Below are 24,385 nucleotides of genomic sequence, written 5' to 3'. Positions count from 1 at the left end.
GCACATGTGGAGAGCTTGGGAATGAAGCTAAGAGAGATGAGACTGAGATAGTATGGGCACATCCTGAGAAGAGATGCAGAGCATGTTGGAAGGAGAATGTTGAGGATGGAGCTGCCAGGCACACGAAAACAAGCAAGGCCAAAGAGGAGATACATGGATCTGGTGAGAGAGGATATGAAAGTGGCAGGTATGGTAGAGAAGGATGCGGAAGACAGGGAGCGATGGAGATGAAAGATCCGCTGTGGCGACCCCATAATCGGGAGCAGCCTAAAGAAGAAGTACCACCTTGGGGTACAGAAATGGAAATGGACTCCTACTCTACCCGTATTTCTGACAGCTCTTCCTGGAAGTGCTCCTAACCAAGATGAAGCAGTTACTGAAGGAGAATTAATGAATAAACATTTCAGATACATGATAAAACCCACATTAAAAAACAAACACACGTTTATTGCCCACAGTGGAGCTCTTGGTGTTATCTGGACACAATATGAAAAACTCCCAAGTGGCATTTTGTTCCTGCTGCTTCACTGTGTCACAAAACAAAACATGACATAATGTAGTGCTTTTGTTTTTACTGACGGCCTTCATGTCCATTTGTAATTGAGAGTAAAACGTCCTCTACAATGCTCTGCTCAGCTCAGCTCCATCCTGTACACAGGCCACCATGAGGACAGCACTTTCTGAGGATTCAGGCTGGATATTCCAACAGAGCCTCCAGCAGTCTGGCACTGTTTGTGATCGCTGTTGTTACCACAATAAACTTATAGCCTATGATAAAGAAGAATTATTAAAAATATTAAAATGCATCAGAGCTGCACATTCAATTATAAAATCTTTTGCTCGCAAACATCCTCACCTTTCTCTCTCCCTATAAAGCGCAAGGCTGACATCTCAGAGTAGGTACATCCTCCCAGGAACATCACAAGAATAATTCTTTGAGGGTCTGTTTTTATTCGTGCTTCAGTCCCACTGGTACCTCCTATAAAGGCGGGGAAAAGGTTATGGAAACACTTTACAGAAACACTAAAACAATAAAATAAGGTTTTGTTTCAAAGACTTCACTGCGAAAAAATGTTCAATAAGGTGCATCTAACAGTGGGGTAATTTTGGGAAGATTTAAGCCTCTAAAACAGAACACATCAATAAACTAGTCATTTCAATTATATTTTGCATTTGGCTGCTTTTAGTGGAAAGCTAACTCAGAAGAGTGAAGGTTGTTATAGCAGCAAAGGGGGAACCAGGTCCATATTAATCCCCATGGATTTGGGATGAGATGTTCAACAAGGACATAAGGGTCTGCTGGTCAGGAGTCCACATATGTTTGGCTATAAAGTGTAGCTAACAGACTACAGTACTAGGTGACTAGTAGCAGTACTGGTCTTTCCTTTTTGATCCAAACAGAAACGATAGTTGACTATTAATTGAAACCATAGTGTTAAGATAACATAAAATGCAATGGTTTTTTTCACCAAATTTGTCAAACAAGAGCAATCAAACCAGGATTCATCCATTCGTTATCTGTAACCGCTTATCCTGTGCAGGGTCACAGGCAAGCTGGAGCGTATCCCAGCGGACTATGGCAAGAGGTGGGGTACACTGTGGACAAATCACCAGATCATCACAGGGCTGACACACAACCGTTCACACTCACATTCACACCTACGGTCAATTTAGAGTCACCAGTTAACCTAACCTGCATGTCTTTGGACTGTGGGGGAAACCGGAGCACCCGGAGGAAACCCACGCTGACACGGGGAGAACATGCAAACTCCACACAGAAAGGCCCTCACCGGCTGCTGGGCTCGAACCCAGAACCTTCTTGCTGTGAGGTGACAGTGCTAACCACTACACTACTGTACCGCCCATCAAAACAGGATAAAAAGTGGTACATGTTGAGCACTTGTAACTGAAGCAACAATTTACTCCTGTCGAAACGCCTATGCTATGCAAGTCAAATGTCTATTTAAACACACACACACACACACACACACACACACACACACACACACACACACGTCTCACTACCTTTGTAAGGACCTTCCATTGACATCTCATCTCATTATCTCTAGCCGCTTTATCCTTCTACAGGGTCGCAGGCAAGCTGGAGCCTATCCCAGCTGACTACGGGCGAAAGGCGGGGTACACCCTGGACAAGTCGCCAGGTCATCACAGGGCTGACACATAGACACAGACAACCATTCACATTCACACCTACGGTCAATTTAGAGTCACCAGTTAACCTAACCTGCATGTCTTTGGACTGTGGGGGAAACCGGAGCACCCGGAGAAAACCCACGCGGACACGGGGAGAACATGCAAACTCCGCACAGAAAGGCTCTCACCGGCTGCTGGGCTCGAACCCAGAACCTTCTTGCTGTGAGGTGACACTGCTAACCACTACACTACTGTACCGCCCTGTCTATTTAAACACACACACACACACACACACACACACACACACACACACACACGTCTCACTACCCTTGTAAGGACCTTCCATTGACATAATCATTATTATTGCAGCTAATTAATGCTGTGCCTGCACTTAAACCTAGTAATGAAAAGGAAATTTTTGGCTCTTTTATTTTTAAAATTTTTGTTAAACACACACACACACACACACACACACACACACACACACACACACACACACACACACACACACAATTTCCTTGTGGGGACCATCCAAATGTCCCCACAAGGTCAAAATTGTCACATTTTACTATCTTTGTGGGACATTTGCTCCTCAGTAGTATATAAAAACATATGTGCACGCACACACACACACACACACCTTGTCTTGGATATGGTACACACCATTTGTGCACTCACCTATGCTGATTTGTTAAACCAGCAAGGTAAATATAAAACATTAAAGACTCAAAACATATTTTCTACAATGTAATATCATTGCTTTTTTTCTGAAAATATTAAAATATAGCTTGAAGTCTCATCATGTCTCATCAACCACCATGACTTGTTTAAAGACTGAAGAGTTCCAGGACCTGTGACTGCAAACTCATGTCCATTTAACAGTCGTGTGACTTCCTCAAGTCCTGTCCAGCCATCTCGCTCCAATACCTGCATCAACAACAGATAAATATGTGTATCCAAGATATCCAATGGAAATATCTATTTATTACAAAAGCAATACATCCATTCTTTATAGTTGAACTTGTTTTGGGAACGCCAACCTGTTCAATCAGTTTGCAGCTCAAAGGGATGTAAGCTCCACTGAAGATATAAGCCATGTCCCGTGGGACTCGGAGGTCATACTCCTCCCCTGTTTTAGGTATCTGTGTCGACGATCACAGAACAGAGATACTGTGTTTATTCCACTGTTGGATAATATACACAATATGTGAGGATGCATGACGTTACATACAAGCATCAGCTTTTTACTCAGCGCTCGGAAATTGCTTTTCTTGGCCAGTGAGGAGAATGCATCAGTCAGCTTTCCTAAAAAAAAGTAAATGTATGAAATGCATTTAGTTTTAACTGCTTTGTGCAAGCGTATATTGGCTTGCATAAGTATTCACTCCCTCTTTGAACCTTTCCACATTTTTGTAGTTTTACAACCTGGAAGGACTTAACCTGGATTATAGGTCATGAATCTATACAAATTGTGCTAATAACATTGAAGTGGGGAGAAAAATCTTTTTTTTATATTTTTTTATTTAAGATTTATTTGACATGGACAGTGCACATTAATAGACAAAATGGAAATGTGCCAGAATTAGCCAAAATGGCTATTTTACATCTGTTGACCATGGACCGATGTCAAAAAGTCATCTGTCTTTATATCATCACACACACAGAGATCCATAATTATTGGGACAATGATGCAATTTTCAGAATTTTGTGTCATGTCCATGGGCTCCAGATTTCAGGCAGTCATTGATTGCAAAGGATTTCCATCCAACAATTTCAAAAATTATGCTTATAATAATAATAATAATAATAATAATAATAATAATGTCCAATTCCCTTTGAGCCTGTGAAAATGGAGGGACTATGAAAAAAAAAGGCTTTACTTGCTAAACGGTTAATGCGATATTTTTGTTAAATGCCTTGAAGTAAAGCTGAAAGTTGACACATCAATCACATCATGACTTTCATTTCAGAGCCACTGCGGTGATGTACAGCGGCAAAATGACGAAACGTGCATCGCTGTCCAAATACTTCTGGACCTGACTCTTCTTCATCATCCCATGTAAGAGGAGGAGTCGGGTCCGTAAGTATTTGGACAGCGACACAATTTTTGTGATTTTGCCGCTGTACAAATGGACCTGACTCTCTGAGTGTGTAATATAAAGTATGCATAGCATGAAGAAAGGGAATGGGAGACTTGGAGATATTGTAGATTTAGTGAACTGGTCCCACATCTCACCAGCTGTCTTGTCATTGACCAGTTTGCCCACTTTGCTTTCCACCGCTGTTAGGGCTTCTCCAGGCTGTTGCTCCACCAACAGTCCAATCTGCCTCAGGTTCGCAAAGGTCAGTAGGTGCTCTATGCCATAACTCTACAGCATATAACCAGGACGAACCACAGTTGAGTTAATCAAACATCAGTTGGATACATAAATATTCTGCATTTTATGGATTCAAGCCAAAAGGTGTGTTCAAGTTACATGTATACTGTATTATGGTTCTGACTGACCTGGAGGTACTGAGCTTTTAGAGCACGATAGTCTTTTGGTAGGAGTCCTGTTGCAGAAGAAAATACAATAACTGTGAGAAGTCTAATCTGGCTCCTAAGCTCAGCAAATTAAATAATTAATAACGTTTATTATTAATCCTTAGTATCTAATAACCTGTAACAATTAGATGACTCTGCAATTACCCGCCAGGCTTTCTGAACACATGATAATGTGTCTTGTGTTTTACTGCTGATGTTGTAGATTACACCAAAAAGGACTAATTCATGTTTAGAGCTATTCAAAGATATGATTGAGATTTTTGAGTTGTCTTACAGCACATGATTTTAAACATTGCTTAACAAGCAAATAATTTAAATCTCAACCTCTGGGATTAATTCAGATTATCCACTATCTGGCATTTGGAAATAACTAATTAAACAGTGATAATGCTATTCAAGATATAAACAAACATTCTTAATTAAATGCATTATTATAACTAAAAAATAAGTCTAAATAAAAACAAATAAGTTTAGTTGAAATGAATGGAGCAACAGGAAAGGGATTACCTGATTTAATCCAACTTGAAGCTTAATTTTTTTAAGAGTAAACTAGAATTTAAATTATTAGAACAGGAGTTAATCAGGAAAATGTGAAACAAAATATTCCACTAAAGACTTAAATTTATGGATTTAATAAAAGGCAAACCCCAGATCTTAACGGGACACTAACCTTTAAAAAGTGCCATATTAAAAGGGTAAACAAGTTAATCCTAAAACTCAAATTGAACGCGAATGCACGAGTTGTACAAGTGCTGATTTAGACCGATGAAGACCTACTGTACGTCTTTTCCAGTTTGAGCTATGTCCCGGCTCGCCAGTATTATCCTGCAGAATATCATTTGAAGCAAATATGATTTGTTAATCTTTTTAGATCTTGGTTTAATACACTTTTTTGGGTTGGATCTAAAAGTGCAGGTTCTTTGCAGAAAAAAGTGTCAAAAATTTCACTTATACATGTTCCTTACTTTGATTTCAATCTAGTTTTAGTTTAAATATGAGCCAAAATTGCTAAAACATAGATTAAAATAAGACTCGCCATTTTCAGTAAGAGACAACAGACAAAGGAGCCTCAGGCTTTCGATCATAGACACCTGAAGGATAGAGGAACAGAATGGTGTTGGTTAAGATTGTACGCTACAAGCTTCTGGTACTGATTAAATAAATGTACATAGCTTTCCTTTTGTGTTAACGCACCTGTCTGTTAATGTGTTCTTCGATGAAGCCAATACATTCTCGAACCTCAAAATCTTCAAGTAAAGCTAAAGAAAGAAAGTGATTTATAGGCAACATTGTGCCATCCTTAAAACCATCACTCAATAAATAAATAAATAAATTCAGAATTATTTCACACGAATCAGCTTTTCTTACAATGTTCAGTCTTTAGCAATTCCTGGAAGTCTTGCTTGGTTTTCTTCTTCATTATAGATTCACTTGCACCAATATCTAAATATGAAGTTGTTTGTTAGTCAATTAGCAGCTTATGAAAGTGAATGCAATAACTGAAAGTTTAGGCCACTCACGCAGGCTGAGAAGACGGTGCTCCTGTTTCAGACCTTTAAGCTCCTCTGAAACAAACGTCTTCATTTGCTGAATATCCATTCCACGCCGTTTCTATCACAAGTACAGATACAATGAAAAATGACATACAGTGGTGCTTGAAAGTTTGTGAACCCTTTAGAATTTTCTATATTTCTGCATAAATATGACTAAAACATCATCAGATTTTCACACAAGTCCTAAGTAGATAAAGAGAACCCAGTTAAACAAATGAGACAAAATTATTATACTTGGTCATTTATTTATTGAGGAAAATGATCCAATATTACATATCTGTGAGTGGCAAAAGTATGTGAACCTCTCGGATTAGCAGTTAATTTGAAGGTGAAATTAGAGTCAGGTGTTTTCAATCAATGGGATGACAAGCAGGTGTGAGTGGGCACCCTGTTTTATTTAAAGAACAGGGAGCTATCAAAGTCTGATCTTCACAACACATGTTTGTGGAAGTGCATCATGGCACGAACAAAGGAGATTTCTGAGGACCTCAGAAAAAGCGTTGTTGATGCTCATCAGGCTGGAAAAGGTTACAAAACCATCTCTAAAGAGTTTGGACTCCACCAATCCACAGTCAGAGAGATTGTGGACAAATGGAGGAAATTAAAGACCATTGTTACCCTCCCCAGGAGTGGTCGACCAACAAAGATCACTCCAAAAGCAAAGCATGTAATAGTCAGCGAGGTCACAAAGGACCCCAGGGTAACTTCTAAGCAACTGAAGGCCTCTCTCACATTGGCTAATGTAAATCTTCATGAGTCCACCATCAACACACTGAACAACAATGGTGTGCATGGCAGGGTTGCAAGGAGAAAGCCACTGCTCTCCAAAAAGAACATTGCTGCTCATCTGCAGTTTGCTAAAGAGCACGTGGACAAGCCAGAAGGCTATTGAAAAAATGTTTTGTGGACGGATGAAACCAAAATAGAACTTTTTGGTTTAAATGAGAAGCGTTATGTTTGGAGAAAGGAAAACACTGCATTCCAGCATAAGAACCTTATCCCATCTGTGAAACATGGTGGGGGTAGTATCATGGTTTGGGCCTGTTTTGCTGCATCTGGGCCAGGACGGCTTGCCACCATTGATGGAACAATGAATTCTGAATTATACCAGTGAATTCTAAAGGAAAATGTCAGGACATCTGTCCATGAACTGAATCTCAAGAGAAGGTGGGTCATGCAGCAAGACAATGACCCTAAGAACACAAGTCGTTCTACCAAAGAATGGTTAAAGAAGAATAAAGTGAATGTTTTGGAATGGCCAAGTCAAAGTCCTGACCTTAATCCAATGGAAATGTTGTGGAAGGACCTAAAGCGAGCAGTTCATGTGAGGAAACCCACCAACATCCCAGAGTTGAAGCTGTTCTGTACGGAGGAATGGGCTAAAATTCCTCCAAGCCGGTGTGCAGGACTGATCAACAGTTACCAGAGACGTTTAGTTGCAGTTATTGCTGCAGAAGGGGGTCACACCAGATACTGAAAGCAAAGGTTCACATACTTTTGCCATTCACAGATATGTAAAATTGGATCATTTTCCTCAATAAATAAATGACCAAGTATAATATTTTTGTCTCATTTGTTTAACTGGATTCTCTTTATCTACTTTTAGGACTTGTGTGAAAATCTGATTTTGTTTTTGGTCATATGCAGAAATATAGAAAATTCTAAAGTGTTCACAAACTTTCAAGCCCCACTGTAAGTGACTATTTCTGTATGATTAGGTCATTCAGAAATTTTAGGTTTTTTTGCCCGAGTGCATAAAGTGAAGAGAGGCTCACATCATATGCTGTTTGAAGACTTCTGGCTTTTTGACTCAAAAAGCCGAATACATTGGAGAAGTGCTCGTTTCTGATTTCGCTGAACACCTGACGAAATAGAACATGGAGTCATATATTAGTATTCAGAAATGAGCAACTGTGTCTCTGCAAATTTCTTTCTACAGTGTACCTTATCTTGAAAGTTAAGCATCACTTTTACACTCTTGTCAGAGGAGGTGACCTCAGGACCAAACTCCACACTACCTAATAAGCAAAGTGTGATGATTATTCAGCTTCAGAACATGTCAAATTAGCAACCAAGCAAATAAATAAATGAAAAGTGATCTCTGTTGCTGGTATAACAAGACTGTTATACAGTACATAGCTACTATTACATAGTAGGATTTGAAACACTGCTACAGTCTCAATATGTTTGACACACAGCTCTGTTTATTACTAGCGTACTACTCAGGGCTTTCCCCAAAGAGTGGATATGTGGCGTTCCACCACACTGTGCAACGTCAGCGCCGCGCTGTCACTTGCACCCCCCCCCACACACACACCACCATAATTTGAACAATGCAGAGTATTTTCCACACCTAAATACCTCCTATTCCCCTCTGAAAATGAGTAATAACTATAGAAATAGGAAGAGATTGTAATATATATATATATATATATATATATATATATATATATATATATATATATATATATAGGTCTAGACTATCCTGGTACTCAACCCAGACGTGAAAATAAAGGGTTTCACTGCGTGCACTGCCTGCCATTCGTAACCACACATAAAACCACGTTCTAGGTGCTGGTTGCTAGATGGCACTGTTGCATGATTTGACCTCGATTCTGTGCCTGGCATCCTGGAGTTGGAAAATGAAGAGACGTGCTATGAAGTGTTTTCATTTCAAAGCTAATTTTGCCCCTTGCATATTTGTCAAGGTAAAAAAAAACCCAGCAAATTTAATAATGTTGAATTCTGCCTAAATCAGCCCTAGATGCCATCAGAATGCACCATTTGAAGTCTCTAATTTCAAAATTTTCCAAGGGACCATGCCCCCAGGTCCCCCAGCGGCCTTCAGGGCACCGCTCTGATATTTTTTCCTGGGGAAAGCCCTGCTATTAGTAATATAAATATATTGTTATCTATCCTTTGGTACTGGGGGTCTCTCTTTCACTCTCATTTTCTTCTAAGTGCCTGTCAGTCATCAGTGAAGAAGGTGTGGCCTCTGTATTTGTCAGTTTACAGTGAAAGAGGTGTGGCCTCTATACCTGGTAGTTCGGATCAAAGCGGTGTGGCCTCTATACCTAGAGGTCCAAATAAAAGAGGCGTGGCGTCTACTGCTGGTAGTCCGAATAAAAGAGGTGTGGCCTCTCTGCCTGGTAGTCTGAATAAAAGAGGTGTGGCCTCTCTGCCTAGTAATCAGAATGAAAGTGGTGTGGCCTCTACTGCTGGAAGTCTGAATAAAAGAGACGTGGCCTCTCTGCCTGGTAATCAGAATAAAAGAGGCGTGGCCTCTACTGCTGGAAGTCTGAATAAAAGAGACGTGGCCTCTCTGCCTGGTAATCAGAATAAAAGAGGCGTGGCCTCTCTGCCTGGCAGTCCGAATAAAAGAGGCGTGGCCTATCTGCCTGGCAGTCCGAATAAAAGAGGCGTGGCCTCTCTGCCTGGCAGTCCGAATAAAAGAGGCGTGGCCTCTCTGCCTGGCAGTCCGAATAAAAGAGGCGTGGCCTCTCTACCTGGTAATCCGAATAAAAGTGGCGTGGCCTCTACTGCTGGAAGTCTGAATAAAAGAGACGTGGCCTCTCTGCCTGGTAATCAGAATAAAAGAGGCGTGGCCTCTCTGCCTGGCAGTCCGAATAAAAGAGGCGTGGCCTATCTGCCTGGCAGTCCGAATAAAAGAGGCGTGGCCTCTCTGCCTGGCAGTCCGAATAAAAGAGGCGTGGCCTCTCTGCCTGGCAGTCCGAATAAAAGAGGCGTGGCCTCTCTGCCTGGCAGTCCGAATAAAAGAGGCGTGGCCTCTCTGCCTGGCAGTCCGTATAAAAGAGGCGTGGCCTCTCTGCCTGGCAGTCCGTATAAAAGAGGCGTGGCCTCTCTGCCTGGCAGTCCGTATAAAAGAGGCGTGGCCTCTCTGCCTGGCAGTCCGTATAAAAGAGGCGTGGCCTCTCTGCCTGGCAGTCCGTATAAAAGAGGCGTGGCCTCTCTGCCTGGCAGTCCGTATAAAAGAGGCGTGGCCTCTCTGCCTGGCAGTCCGTATAAAAGAGGCGTGGCCTCTCTGCCTGGCAGTCCGTATAAAAGAGGCGTGGCCTCTCTGCCTGGCAGTCCGTATAAAAGGCGTGGCCTCTCTGCCTGGCAGTCCGTATAAAAGAGGCGTGGCCTCTCTGCCTGGCAGTCCGTATAAAAGAGGCGTGGCCTCTCTGCCTGGCAGTCCGAATAAAAGAGGCGTGGCCTCTCTGCCTGGCAGTCCGAATAAAAGAGGCGTGGCCTCTCTGCCTGGCAGTCCGAATAAAAGAGGCGTGGCCTCTCTGCCTGGCAGTCCGAATAAAAGAGGCGTGGCCTCTCTGCCTGGCAGTCCGAATAAAAGAGGTGTGGCCTCTCTGCCTGGCAGTCAGAATAAAAGAGGTGTGGCCTCTCTGCCTAGAGATCCGAATAAAAGAGGTGTGGCCTCTCTGCCTAGAGATCCGAATAAAAGAGGTGTGGCCTCTCTGCCTGGCAGTCAGAATAAAAGAGGTGTGGCCTCTCTGCCTGGCAGTCAGAATAAAAGAGGTGTGGCCTCTCTGCCTGGTAGTCAGAATAAAAGAGGTGTGGCCTCTCTGCCTAGAGATCCGAATAAAAGAGGTGTGGCCTCTATACCTGGTAGTCCGAATAAAAGAGGTGTGGCCTCTATACCTGGTAGTCCGAATAAAAGAGGTGTGGCCTCTATACCTGGTAGTCCGAATAAAAGAGGTGTGGCCTCTATACCTGGTAATCCGAATAAAAGAGGTGTGGCCTCTATACCTGGTAGTCCGAATAAAAGAGGTGTGGCCTCTATACCTGGTAGTCTGAATAAAAGAGGTGTGGCCTCTATGCCTATCACTCAGCAGTGAAGGAGGCGTGGCCTATGTGCCTGGCAGTCCCAGTGAAGGAGGCGTGGCTTTCCACTCTTAAAGTTAACAGTGAATTGTTCCACATTGACTAACTGTTTAAATGCATCTTTCACACAGTGAATCACACACTGAGAGGCACAACAAGATCATACAAGTGCATCAGAAAAGTGCTCCACTTACCACATTTAATCCTGAAAATGTCATCCACTAGTCCCTCATAGACCACCTGAGAGCAGAGAGGAGTAACAAAGTCCACGTCTATCAAATAAAAAACAGAAACCTGTATTACAGTCATCACATTCTGTATTACAAACAATACAATAGCATACATCACATGCTTTATTAGTGCAAAACCTTTGCAAGAATCTTTGGTAAATTAACAAACCCCTATCGATGAGGAAAACATTGCCAATCTCAGGTTGCTGTGCTTTCTGCTCCCCGTCCTCCACCTGCTCCCTCCATGACTCGTACACCATCTACAGCAAGCCAAAAAATACTTTCAATGTTCAATCGTTGGGCTCAAACGTACTTTATTTTTCACATTTGTGTTCCTTCTGAGATCTCACCTTGGCACATCGTCCAATCCCATAGACCTTTGAGAAGGGACCATAGAGGGAGTGTAACAGATGTAAGGCACTTCCTGCAGTCGTCACCCAGCGTTGATCTCCCTCCTGTAATTTTACAGCCACAGTGAGGTTGCAATGAAAATACAATCAAATTAAAATGTCAATAATACATTAATTTTTTTCTGTAAACATTTTTTTTCTAATCTCTAATCTAAAACTTCATGATTTACTATGTACATTATATAGGAGTATTGATATAGGAGTATTGTAGTCGAGTACTAAATCTCGAGTCCGAGTCCAGTCTCAAGTCCCCAGTGCTCAAGTCCAAGTCATTAAAAAAAAAAATTTTTTATATATATATATATATATATATATATATATATATATATATATATATATATATATATATGGGCGGCACGGTGGTGTAGTGGTTAGCGCTGTCGCCTCACAGCAAGAAGGTCCTGGGTTCGAGCCCCGGGGCCGGCGAGGGCCTTTCTGTGTGGAGTTTGCATGTTCTCCCCGTGTCCGCATGGGTTTCCTCCGGGTGCTCCGGTTTCCCCCACAGTCCAAAGACATGCAGGTTAGGTTAACTGGTGACTCTAAATTGACCGTAGGTGTGAATGTGAGTGTGAATGGTTGTCTGTGTCTATGTGTCAGCCCTGTGATGACCTGGCGACTTGTCCAGGGTGTACCCCGCCTTTCGCCCGTAGTCAGCTGGGATAGGCTCCAGCTTGCCTGCGACCCTGTAGAAGGATAAAGCAGCTAGAGATAATGAGATGAGATATATATATATATATATATATATATATATATACACAGTGGGGCAAAAAAGTATTTAGTCAGTCACCAATTGTGCAAGTTCTCCCACTTAAAAAGATGAGAGAGGCCTGTAATTTTCATCATAGGTATACCTCAGCTATGAGAGACAAAATGAGAAAAAAAAATCCAGAAAATCACATTGTCTGATTTTTAAAGAATTTACTTGCAAATTATGGTGGAAAATAAGTATTTGGTCAATAACAAAAGTTCATCTCAATACTTTGTTATATACCCTTTGTTCGCAATGACAGAGGCCAAACGTTTTCTGTAAGTCTTCACAAGGTTTTCACACACTGTTGCTGGTATTTTGGCCCATTCCTCCATGCAGATCTCCTCTAGAGCACTGATGTTTTGGGGCTGTCGCTGGGCAACATGGACTTTCAACTCCCTCCAAAGATTTTCTGTGGGGTTGAGATCTGGAGACTGGCTAGGCCACTCCAGGACCTTGAAATGCTTCTTACGAAGCCACTCCTTCGTTGCCCGGGTAGTGTGTTTGGGATCATTGTCATGCTGAAAGACCCAGCCATGTTTCATCTTCAATGCCCTTGCTGATGGAAGGAGGTTTTCACTCAAAATCTCACGATACATGGCCCCATTCATTCTTTCCTTTACACGGGTCAGTCGTCCTGGTCCCTTTGCAGAAAAACAGCCCCAAAGCATGATGTTTCCACCCCCATACTTCAGAGTAGGTATGGTGTTCTTTGGATGCAACTCAGCATTCTTTCTCCTCCAAACACAACAAGTTGAGTTTTTACCAAAAAGTTCTATTTTGGTTTCATCTGACCATATGACATTCTCCCAATCCTCTTCTAGATCATCCAAATGCTCTCTAGCAAACTTCAGACGGGCCTGGACATGTACTGGCTTAAGCAGGGGGACACGTCTGGCACTGCAGGATTTGAGTCCCTGGCGGCGTAGTGTGTTACTGATGGTAGCCTTTGTTACTTTGGTCCCAGCTCTCTGCAGGTCATTCACTAGGTCCCCCTGTGTGGTTCTGGGATTTTTGCTCACCGTTCTTGTGATCATTTTGACCCCATGGGGTGAGATCTTGCGTGGAGCCCCAGATCGAGGGAGATTATCAGTGGTCTTGTATGTCTTCCATTTTCTAATAATTGCTCCCACAGTTGATTTCTTCACACCAAGCTGCTTACCTATTGCAGATTCAGTCTTCCCAGCCTGGTGCAGGTCTACAATTTTGTTTCTGGTGTCCTTTGACAGCTCTTTGGTCTTGGCCATAGTGGAGTTTGGAGTGTGACTGTTTGAGGTTGTGGACAGGTGTCTTTCATACTGATAACGAGTTCAAACAGGTGCCATTAATACAGGTAACGAGTAGAGGACAGAGGAGCCTCTTAAAGAAGAAGTTACAGGTCTGTGAGAGCCAGAAATCTTGCTTGTTTGTAGGTGACCAAATACTTATTTTACCAAGGAATTTACCAATTAATTCATTAAAAATCCTACAATGTGATTTCCTGGATTCTTTTCCCCCATTCTGTCTCTCATAGTTGAAGTGTACCTATGATGAAAATTACAGGCCTCTCTCATCTTTTTAAGTGGGAGAACTTGCACAATTGGTGGCTGACTAAATACTTTTTTGCCCCACTGTGTGTGTGTGTGTATATATATATATATATATATATATATATATATACACACACACACATATATATATACACACACATATATATATACACACACATATATATATACACATACATATACATATATATATATATATATATATATATATATATATATATATATTCGAGTCGAGTCCACTATTGATCTGAGTCGAGTCCGAGAACAAGACTACAATCGCACCATTAACGTTAGTTTGTTCCTGAACATGATGTATGAACAGGTGAATGTGCTTCTCTTTATCAGGGAGTGTGAAGTATTCTGTCAGAGATGGTTGGGAGACGGATGTAAGTGCAGAAGGTGTGTTTATTAATACAAGTGAAGACGGTAAACAATCCAGAACGGCAGGCAAAATCGTAAAACGGTGAAACAGGCAATAGGTCGAGCAAGACACAAACAGGCTATCGTAGACTCGGCAGAATCAAAGACGAGAAACAGGAAACTAAACAAAGAAATAAGGCTCGGTAATGTATCAGCAACGCAACTCAATACTTCGCAAAGTAAGTGTGTTTTTACAGTTTTTATAAAGGCGCGCTGATTGTGGCTTAATCCTGTGCAGGTGCGAGTCGTTTACGGTGCACGTGTGCAAGAGTCCGCTTAGTGCGCGCTGTCCGGAGCGCACCCGAGGGTCTATCTGATGCACGAGTTAAGGTGTGCAGGTGTGACACTCTTGCATGAAATTAGTACAAAAATTAATGTAGATATGAATATCTTAAGCCAAATTATTATGGCATGTTACAAAAAATAAAGAAAAAATCCGAGTCCTCATTTCCAATTTATGAGTCCGAATGCAGTTAACGCACGAGTCTGAGTCCAAGTCATCAATGCTCAAGTCCAAGATGAGTCACGAGTCCTTAAAATTAAGGCACGAGTTGGACTCGAGTCTGAGTCCTGGACTTGAGTACTAAAAGCTTGACTTGTATACAAGCAGACGTGAAACACACATTTACACAATTACTTTTTTTCAAATTTATTAAACTACACATACTTCTTATCTTTTTATAGTGATGCTTAATGTAATAAAATGTCTGCAAAACAGGTAACGCTCCTCATGTTATAGCAGCTATAAACAAACATTTTCCTTGACTTTCTTTTCAAGTTAAAAGAAAAACTGCAAAACTCAGTGAGCTTGAAGAGAAAGCTTTACCTTTGTCTGTTAAAAAGCTCAGACACTGGAGAATTCGTCCAAATGTTACATAAAACATCTCCTTACACAAAGCTTCACCAGATCAACGATCATACACTTTTGACTCAGCCTTTGGCTGAAGCCTATAGAAGTGCCTGTCTGTATGTGTGTTCTGTGGTTGGTAGAAGAGAGCAACTGGACTTGCTTGAAAAGTCTTGAAGACGTTTCGCCTCTCGTCCAAAAGGCATCCTCAGTTCTGTCTGTCTAATAGGGAGTATCAAGTATTTATCCTCTCATGGATCATCATAGAATCCGAATCAGAATGCTGATGGCTGCATTTTAGGTGGCTGATAGATGTCATAGACACCCACCTCTGTTCAATGATGGTCGTTCCAGGTTGACAAAAATGAACAATCCTCTCTGGCTAAGATGTCTGCCAGTTTTCTGGAAGTCCTCTCACACTCCTGCACTAGTCGAAGGGAACTCATCCCAAAGTGTGTAGAAACATATCTGTGAAGATACTCAGTCATCCAGGTACATAGTAATCTGTGGTTGGTAGAAGAGAGCAACTGGACTTGCAAGTGACATCTACCACTGAGTATCTTCACAGATATGTTTCTACGCACTTTGGGATGAGTTCCCTTCGACTGGTGTGGGAGTATGAGAGGACTTCCAGAAAACTGGCAGACATCTTAGCCAGAGAGGATCGTTCATTTTTGTCAACCTGGAACGACCATTACTGAACAGAGGTGGGTGTCTATGACATCTTTTATCAGCCACCTACAATGCAGCCATCAGCATTCTGATTCGGATTCTAATGATGATCCATGAGAGGATAAATACTGGATACTCCCTATTAGTCAGACAGAACTGAGGAAGCCTTTCGGACGAGAGGCGAAACGTCTTCAAGACTTTTCAAGCGAGTCCAGTTGCTCTTCTACCAACCACAGATTACTATGTACCTGGATGACTGACTATCTTCACAGATATCTGTATATGTGTGTTTAACAGAGTTCGAGCGTGTTTAAGAATGTAATTGGCGTGCCAGCCTCAAGTAGCGATTCCACAGTCGCAGTGTGGCGCCACTGCGTACTATGTGGCTGAGCCGTCTAAAGCGCCAGCTGGGAAAGGAGCAGATTTTGCCATGTTGGTTCGAATCCTGGCGTCGACGCATTTCTGAGCGGCCTATTTTTTCTATTTATGTACCGTAGCTTCTATCTCCCAATCAGACAAAGGCTGAGCTCAGACCTGCACAGGTCTCTAGTTTGTTAAATAACAGCACATGTTTAAAACTTTTATTATTAGACTTCTAATATTGTCTTTATGAATTTGCCATTACTATAGAAACAATAAGACAATATAAGCACTACTGCTGCAGGAACAAACCCATTTCCCATCAGGCTTGAACAAACCCTGTGTCCGAAATCGCTCCCTACTCACTATCTCATCTCATCTCATCTCTAGCCGCTTTATCCTGTTCTACAGGGTCGCAGGCAAGCTGGAGCCTATCCCAGCTGACTACGGGCGAAAGGCGGGGTACACCCTGGACAAGTCGCCAGGCCATCACAGGGCTTACACATAGACACAGACAACCATTCACACTCACATTCACACCTACGGTCAATTTAGAGTCACCAGTTAACCTAACCTGCATGTCTTTGGACTGTGGGGGAAACCGGAGCACCCGGAGGAAACCCATGCGGACACGGGGAGAACATGCAAACTCCGCACAGAAAGGCCCTCGCCAGCCACGGAGCTCGAACCCGGACCTTCTTGCTGTGAGGCGACAGCGCTAACCACTACACCACCGTGCCGCCCCCTACTCACTATATAGGGCACTATATAGTGACGACGCCATTTTGTAGTGCTGTCCGAAACCTTAGTGAGGATTATTTGCACCCTATATAGTGCACTCAAAGTATCCCACAATGCATCACGAAAAGTAGTGTACAACCAATAGTCACTAACCAAGCAATATATCCCATCATGCATTGCGGTCGCACTGAAAGAAATCAAATTAAAAAGTCTCAAATTTGATTTAATAAAAGGCAGCAGCAAAGAAGAAAGGATTCAGCCTTGATTTAAAAGAACTGAAAGATGCAGGGACTTTGTATTGATTAATGTGGGAAATACGCTCAGTATAATATGGAATTATCACAAAAATACATGCATGTATTTATTATTTTGAAAACCTACCAGCCAACTGATCTGGCACGTTTTAATTGTGCGACAGTAATGACGTAAATACCAGCGCGACGGACTAGTGTCCGAAAGTGGGTTTTTTTTCCGTTTTACCAATGAGCTCACTATACAGTCCTCTATATAGTAATTCCCTATACAGGGAGTAGGAAGTAGTGAACGAGTGAGCGATTTCGGACACAGGGAAAGTGTTATTTTATCATTTGACACATAGCCAGAACATCTTCACTTGAAAACACACACACACACACACACACACACACACACACACACACACACACACACCAGAACATTACCAGAAAATAATCTCTGAAGAATTCAGGCAGTTCCAGACTGATAATATCATCATCAAGGGGAAGGAGGTAGAAAGCCCATTCGTCAGATGTTACATCTGCAAAAAATAAAAATTTCACGTGTGTGCTGGGAATCACTGGAGCTCAGCAGTTGAAGTTTGCATGAAAACATAGAGCACCTACCACCATAGACACCCTGTTCCTCTAAAACTGTGTCACAGGCATAGAACTGCAACAAACACAAATAAAAACAAGAAATTTTTATTCCAGATTTTAGTAGCATTACACGGACACTGATATTCTTATATAATAATCCACTCCGTGTGTACAACTTCCTGTTCCTGTTAGGGCTTGCCACAGCAGATAATGTCCCTCCATCTCTTCCTGTCCTCCATCTCTTTTTCTGTAGCACCACCAACCATCCTCATGTCTTCCTTCACCACATCCATAGTCTTCCTCTTTCCGTTCTACCTGGCAACTCCATCTCCAGCATGCTTTTCCTAATATACCCTGGATCTCTCCTGTGTATGTGTCCAAACCATTTTAATCTCGCCTCTTTCACTTTGTCTCCAAGCCGTCCTACATGTCCTGTTCCTCTAATATTCTCATTTCTAATCCTGTCCAACTTCGTCACTCCCAATATCTTCAACTCTGCTACCTCCAGTTCAGCCTCCTGTCTTTTCGTCAGTGCCACTGTCTCCAAACCATACATCATCACTGCTCTTACGACTGTCTTGTACACTTTTCCTTTCACTCTTTCTGGCAACCTTCTGTCACAAATCACTCCTGACATCCTCCTCTCCGCCATCCATTCCAACCTGTTTGCGGTCTCTTCTTCACTTCTCTTCCACACTCACCATTACTTTGTACAGTTGACTCCAGATGTACAACAAGATACAGAAAAATGCATTAGAACGCTAGAAACAGCTTACCTTTTGAGGTGTAAAGATAATTTTATATCTTCTGAACCTTCCCATTGCCTTGTCGGAGTTTACTATTTCTGTAAACATACACATAGACACTCACTGACATCACTGTATTTCATGTGAAATCAGTTCACAGGTGTTATTCAGCGTGTGTTTGATTTATATATCATTCTAGAATTCAGGGTACATTTTACGTCTCCGAGATAAACCTTTGGTTATTTTCCACAAAAGAAACCTTTACTGGGCGGCACGGTGGTGTAGTGGTTAGCGCTGTCGCCTCACAGCAAGAAGGTCTGGGTTCGAGCCCCGGGGCCGGCGAGGGCCTTTCTGTGTGGTGTTTGCATGTTCTCCCCGTGTCCGCGTGGGTTTCCTCCGGGTGCTCCGGTTTCCCCCACAGTCCAAAGACATGCAGGTTAGGTTAACTGGTGACTCTAAATTGACCGTAGGCGTGAATGTGAGTGTGAATGGTTGTCTGTGTCTATGTGTCAGCCCTGTGATGACCTGGCGACTTGTCCAGGGTGTACCCCGCCTTTCGCCCGTAGTCAGCTGGGATAGGCTCCAGCTTGCCTGCGACCCTGTAGAAGGATAAAGCGGCTAGAGATAATGAGATGAGATGTTTCCGTGTAACTACCTGGTTTTTGGGGCTTATTCTATTAACCGTTACAAAATCAATCGCATAGAAAGTCTATTTTGTGTATTATGTGAAATTTCAGGGCGGCACAGTGGTGTAGTGGTTAGCACTGTCGCCTCACAGCAAGAAGGTCCGGGTTTGAGCGCCGTGGCCGGCGAGGGCCTTTCTGTGCGGAGTTTGCATGTTCTCCCCGTGTCCGCGTGGGTTTCCTCCGGGTGCTCCGGTTTCCCCCACAGTCCAAAGACATGCAGGTTAGGTTAACTGGTGACTCTAAAATTGACCGTAGGTGTGAATGCGAGTGTGAATGGTTGTCTGTGTCTATGTGTCAGCCCTGTGATGACCTGGCGACTTGTCCAGGGTGTACCCCGCCTTTCGCCCGTAGTCAGCTGGGATAGGCTCCAGCTTGCCTGCAACCCTGTAGAACAGGATAAAGAGGCTAGAGATAATGAGATGAGATGTGAAATTTCAGTAATAAAATGTATACTTTTTATCCATCCCAATGTTCTTGCCAACTCCGTTAACGCTGTTATAAACCCGCATAAAATCCACAAAGACTTTTAATAATACACATGCCACCTGCACCTAGTGATGTCACTTCCTCTGGCGGGAAACTTCACAAAGGCAGTGAGGTATGTTACGTTTCTTCTGTCATTAATTTGAACAAAATGTTGAGGGTACACCAACAGGAGATTAATTATTCGTCAAACCTGTTACTGTGATGTTGGAGTGAATCTCTCACTCTTTTTAAAAAACAATATGATTAAAATCCATAAAATTCTGTTTTTATGCACACCATGTTATAGCAAGTTTGAAGTTAGCGTGTGGAGTCAAGACACAAAATGGTGGGAAACGTCAACTCTGTTGTCCTCCATTGTGTTAACGGATCGCTCAGGTGGTGTTTACATTAGACCGTATCCGTCTCGTTTTTGTCGCGGATGCACTGTCCGTGCACATTAAAACGCCGGGAAACGACTCCACAGGCGGAACAACTTGAATCCGCCAGGGCCCACGTATTCAACCCAGTTCGTATCTGATCCGGTGCTGTGTAAACATTGAGGAACGAGGAAACGCAGTGCTGAGCTCTAGCTGACGTCGTCATTGGACAACGTCACCATGACATCCACCTTCCTGATTCGCTGGCGTTGGAATCACACACACAGCGGCTCAGTCCCGAATCACTGCTCGTGCGCTTCACTCGCGCGCTCTGTGAGCTGCGCAGGGCCGGAGTGCGCACCCTCCAGAGGGCACTCGCTGTTCAGGGCGGAGTGATTCGGAGCGCAGGAGGAAGCGCTGAGCCGCACTGAGGTTTATTTACACATTTCAACTTATTTACCTCCTTCAGGCACTTAAACTCAGTGAGAACATGAACATCACAGCCAGGTGTGGTTATCTGCTGGAGAAGGTGTTCGCTTGCCATCCTTCCACTTGCAAGTGGTGAGTGACTTGCGCATGCCCGATATGCACTGGGATCATGTGACGTGCCGTCTAATTAGTCATGTGATTAGCGTATCCGTGTATTGGCATTGCTGTGTGCACGCGAATCGTGTATTGGCGTTGCTGTGTGCACGCGAATCGTGTATTGGCGTTGCTGTGTGCACGCGAATCGTGTATTGGCGTTGCTGTGTGCACGCGAATCGTTTTAAAAACGTTAATCTGATGATCCGCTGATACGGTCTAATGTAAACACCACCTCAGTTCAGCGATAACAGAGTCGACGACGCCTAACAGAGTCAACACCTGAAATGCACATAAAGTTCTGTGCAAAAGTCTTAGGCACATGTAAAGAAATGCTGGAGACCAAAAACGGCTTAAAAATAATGAAATGAAATGTTTCAACATTAAAAAAAAATACTGTAAAAACAGTAGCAGTAAGCCATAATAAATGAAACAAAGTCAATATTTGGTGTGAAACGACCCTTTGCTTTAAAAAAACAAAACAAAAAAAAAGTAATCTCAGGTACAGTGAGTGCAGTTTTATAAGGAAATGATCTGTAGGTTTTACTGAGCATCTTACAGAACCAGCCACAGTTCTTCTGGACACTTTGTCACACTCGCTTCATCATTTTTGCACCGAAACCCAGCAGCCTTCATTACGTTTTCTTTTTTAATCTGAAAAGTGCTCTCTTATGTAATATGCTGCTCAGATACAAACTTTTTTTCTGTAACATTCAATTTTGTGCTGGAAAATGAACGTCTGGAACTCTAAAATGTTTTTGTACTGATTCGATAATGCAGAAGTCATAAAATAGAAATCTATAACAGAGTTTGTATGAAAAAAAATAGGGTGCCTAAGACTTTTGCACAGTACACAAATACAGCACAGAGAATTACACAGCTCTAACCTGCAATCCACTTCACTGTCTGGATTCGAGGGCGTATCAGGAAGCAGAGTCTACAAAAGAGAAAGTGTTGCAGAGTCCACAATGCTGTTAACATTTATTTTTTTTTTTATATGGAGTGGAAGAGGATCTGGATCATACTTACTGGTCTGAAACGCTGACGATTGGTTTGCGCTCAACTTTATAGAGTTTGTCCACTTCATGTTGCTACAGACAGCGCAAAGAGAAAACATGGTGACCAGTTCTTCATCACAGAACAACTCTATGAATGTTAAAATGTGGCTGTCTTTAACTCCATCTCAGCAAAAATCACTTCTTGAGTACAGGAAAAAACTGACATCTGTGATATAAACAGACATCACCAAGCCTCATTTATCATATCAAGCTGGATCTGGATGAATTTATTCATTAATAGTTTGCAGGAGGGGTGGCACGGTGGTGTAGTGGTTAGCGCTGTCGCCTCACAGCAAGAAGGTCCGGGTTCGAGCCCCGTGGCTGGTGAGGGCCTTTCTGTGCGGAGTTTGCATGTTCTCCCCATGGGTTTCCTCCGGGTGCTCCGGTTTCCCCCACAGTCCAAAGACATGCAGGTTAGGTTAACTGGTGACTCTAAATTGACCGTAGGTGTGAATGTGAGTGTGAATGGTTGTCTGTGTCTATGTGTCAGCCCTGTGATGACCTGGCGACTTGTCCAGGGTGTACCCCGCCTTTCGCCTGTAGTCAGCTGGGATAGGCTCCAGCTTGCCTGCGACCCTGTAGAACAGGATAAAGCGGCTAGAGATAATGAGATGAGATGAGTTTGCAGGAGCATTTACACAAGAAATGTGGTATTCATGAAAATCCAGTTTGTATTATCTCTGGTTTGAAATCCTGAATTTATGTATAAAATCTAACAAAGTCCGGTCAGTGAAACGAAATGAAAACGTCAGGGCTGAGCAATGCATTATATCATGAAGTTTCATCAATGACATAATAACAGTGATGTGAAGAAAACTATTACATATGAACTGACCGACAGATTTCTGTTTTTACTCCAACAAAAGTCCAGAATAATCCGTTTAAAGACTCTTATTAACAGCAAGTTCAAAAAGTGTTTATTGTCATATGCACAGTAAGGACATGTCCACTTGCACAATGAAATTTTTAGTTTGCTGTCCACCGTGAATGCCAATTACAAATAAATAAATAGGTGGAAGAAGTAAAGGCAATATAGTGCAAAAATAAAAGCAAAAGCAACAAAAACACTCAGTATAGTACAAAATAAAGGTAAATCTAGTGCAAAATACGTAGTGTAATACAAAAATAAGGCAATGATCAGCAAATCATCTGATACAGAGGTCAACAACGAAACATAATATTGATTTTATTATTATCTCATCTCATCTCATTATCTCTAGCCACTTTATCCTGTTCTACAGGGTCGCAGGCGAGCTGGAGCCTATCCCAGCTGACTACGGGCGAAAGGCGGGGTACACCCTGGACAAGTCGCCAGGTCATCACAGGGCTGACACATAGACACAGACAACCATTCACACTCACATTCACACCTACAGTCAATTTAGAGTCACCAGTTAACCTAACCTGCATGTCTTTGGACTGTGGGGGAAACCGGAGCACCCGGAGAACATGCAAACTCCACACAGAAAGGCCCTCGCCGGCCACGGGGCTCGAACCCGGACCTTCTTGCTGTGAGGCACTACACCACCGTGCCGCCCAATTTTATTTTTTTGTGAACGACAGATGCATTCGCCCATTTATAAGCCACCTTGGATTATTTTGAATAAAAGTATCAGCCAGATGGATAAATGTAAATCCACTCTACCTTAAGTGTGGTCACATTGGCTATTCGGTCAAGTGGGCTCATCAAATCTGCATCAATAAACAAGTCCTTTCTCCCTGGGAGCTGACGGATTAAAAGACACAACGATCACATTTTTCACACAGTCCAACCCCTGCAGTAACCTGAGAGCTGCACTCTGAATGCACACAGCCTTGTACCTGTTCCAGGAGATAGATGAGCTGATCCTTGGCCAATCTTTTAAGCAGAGCAAAGTCTGGAAGTTCAGGAGCATCTTTCCTGCCAGTGTGTGCCATATGAGACCCTGCTGTGTTTCAGTTGATCTGATAAACAACAGCATTAAGAAGGCACTCAATTCAGACATGTCACTGCTTTAACTGCTCCTCAACAGAATCACTGCACCACATGATCTTTTCTATAACGGCACTGTACTGTTATTTTTATTTCTTATTATTTTTCATCAGGATGTGAATCTGAATCAGGTGGCTCTGATCTGATCTGAATGGATAACAGCATCAGTTAGATTGTATCCTGATGTTAATTACATGACAGCCCTGAATTGAGAAATGTTATAAACACAAATGATCTAGAGCTAGATCAACGCATGTTATCGAATATTTGAGGAAGAAGAAAAACAATTCATCACATATGCCACATACCTGTCTTCCTTGCTTGCGGAAGTATTGGGAATAAAAATGACGTGTGTTTCTACACGGACAGATTATATCGATGCACACAAGAGCAGGAGCAGTTTCTCGACGTATTCTGATAAAAGTCGCTAAACTGACAAGTCAAGAAATGTCTAAAATCAACCTCAAGAGATAATAAAAGCGCTAAAAACCTTTTGAAACATGTTATGCCTGTGCTAACGTTCTGAAATGTTCGTACCGTTCACCTGTCGCTTGGTTGACGTGAACGAATTCCGAACTGACCAATCGGCGTATTAGTGTA

At 42.5% G+C, this 24,385-nt stretch overlaps 1 protein-coding gene across 1 annotated transcript; it reads right to left on the bottom strand.

Annotated features, from left to right (window-relative positions):
• Nucleotides 1-426: 426 nt before the first annotated feature.
• Nucleotides 427-24,356, bottom strand: vps33b (VPS33B late endosome and lysosome associated). Its single transcript, XM_060911648.1, has 24 exons — nucleotides 24,094-24,356; nucleotides 23,635-23,757; nucleotides 23,459-23,539; nucleotides 21,785-21,846; nucleotides 21,643-21,692; nucleotides 18,676-18,743; nucleotides 17,927-17,972; nucleotides 17,747-17,841; nucleotides 11,672-11,776; nucleotides 11,491-11,581; nucleotides 11,286-11,363; nucleotides 8,197-8,270; nucleotides 8,028-8,114; nucleotides 6,220-6,310; nucleotides 6,068-6,142; nucleotides 5,894-5,958; nucleotides 5,736-5,790; nucleotides 4,661-4,707; nucleotides 4,391-4,523; nucleotides 3,386-3,459; nucleotides 3,195-3,296; nucleotides 3,006-3,081; nucleotides 857-979; nucleotides 427-768 (listed from the first exon to the last, which is right to left on the bottom strand). The coding sequence occupies exons 2-24, from the start codon at nucleotides 23,728-23,730 to the stop codon at nucleotides 689-691; spliced, it is 1,854 nt and encodes a 617-aa protein (XP_060767631.1). The 5' UTR covers nucleotides 23,731-23,757; nucleotides 24,094-24,356; the 3' UTR covers nucleotides 427-688.
• Between the last annotated feature and the right edge of the window lie 29 nt (nucleotides 24,357-24,385).

The sequence above is a fragment of the Neoarius graeffei genome, chromosome 27, assembly GCF_027579695.1.
Source record: "Neoarius graeffei isolate fNeoGra1 chromosome 27, fNeoGra1.pri, whole genome shotgun sequence".
Classification (NCBI taxonomy): Eukaryota; Metazoa; Chordata; class Actinopteri; order Siluriformes; family Ariidae; genus Neoarius; species Neoarius graeffei.
The sequence above is the reverse complement of the archived record's forward strand: the minus strand, read 5'-3'. Positions and strand labels throughout refer to the sequence as shown.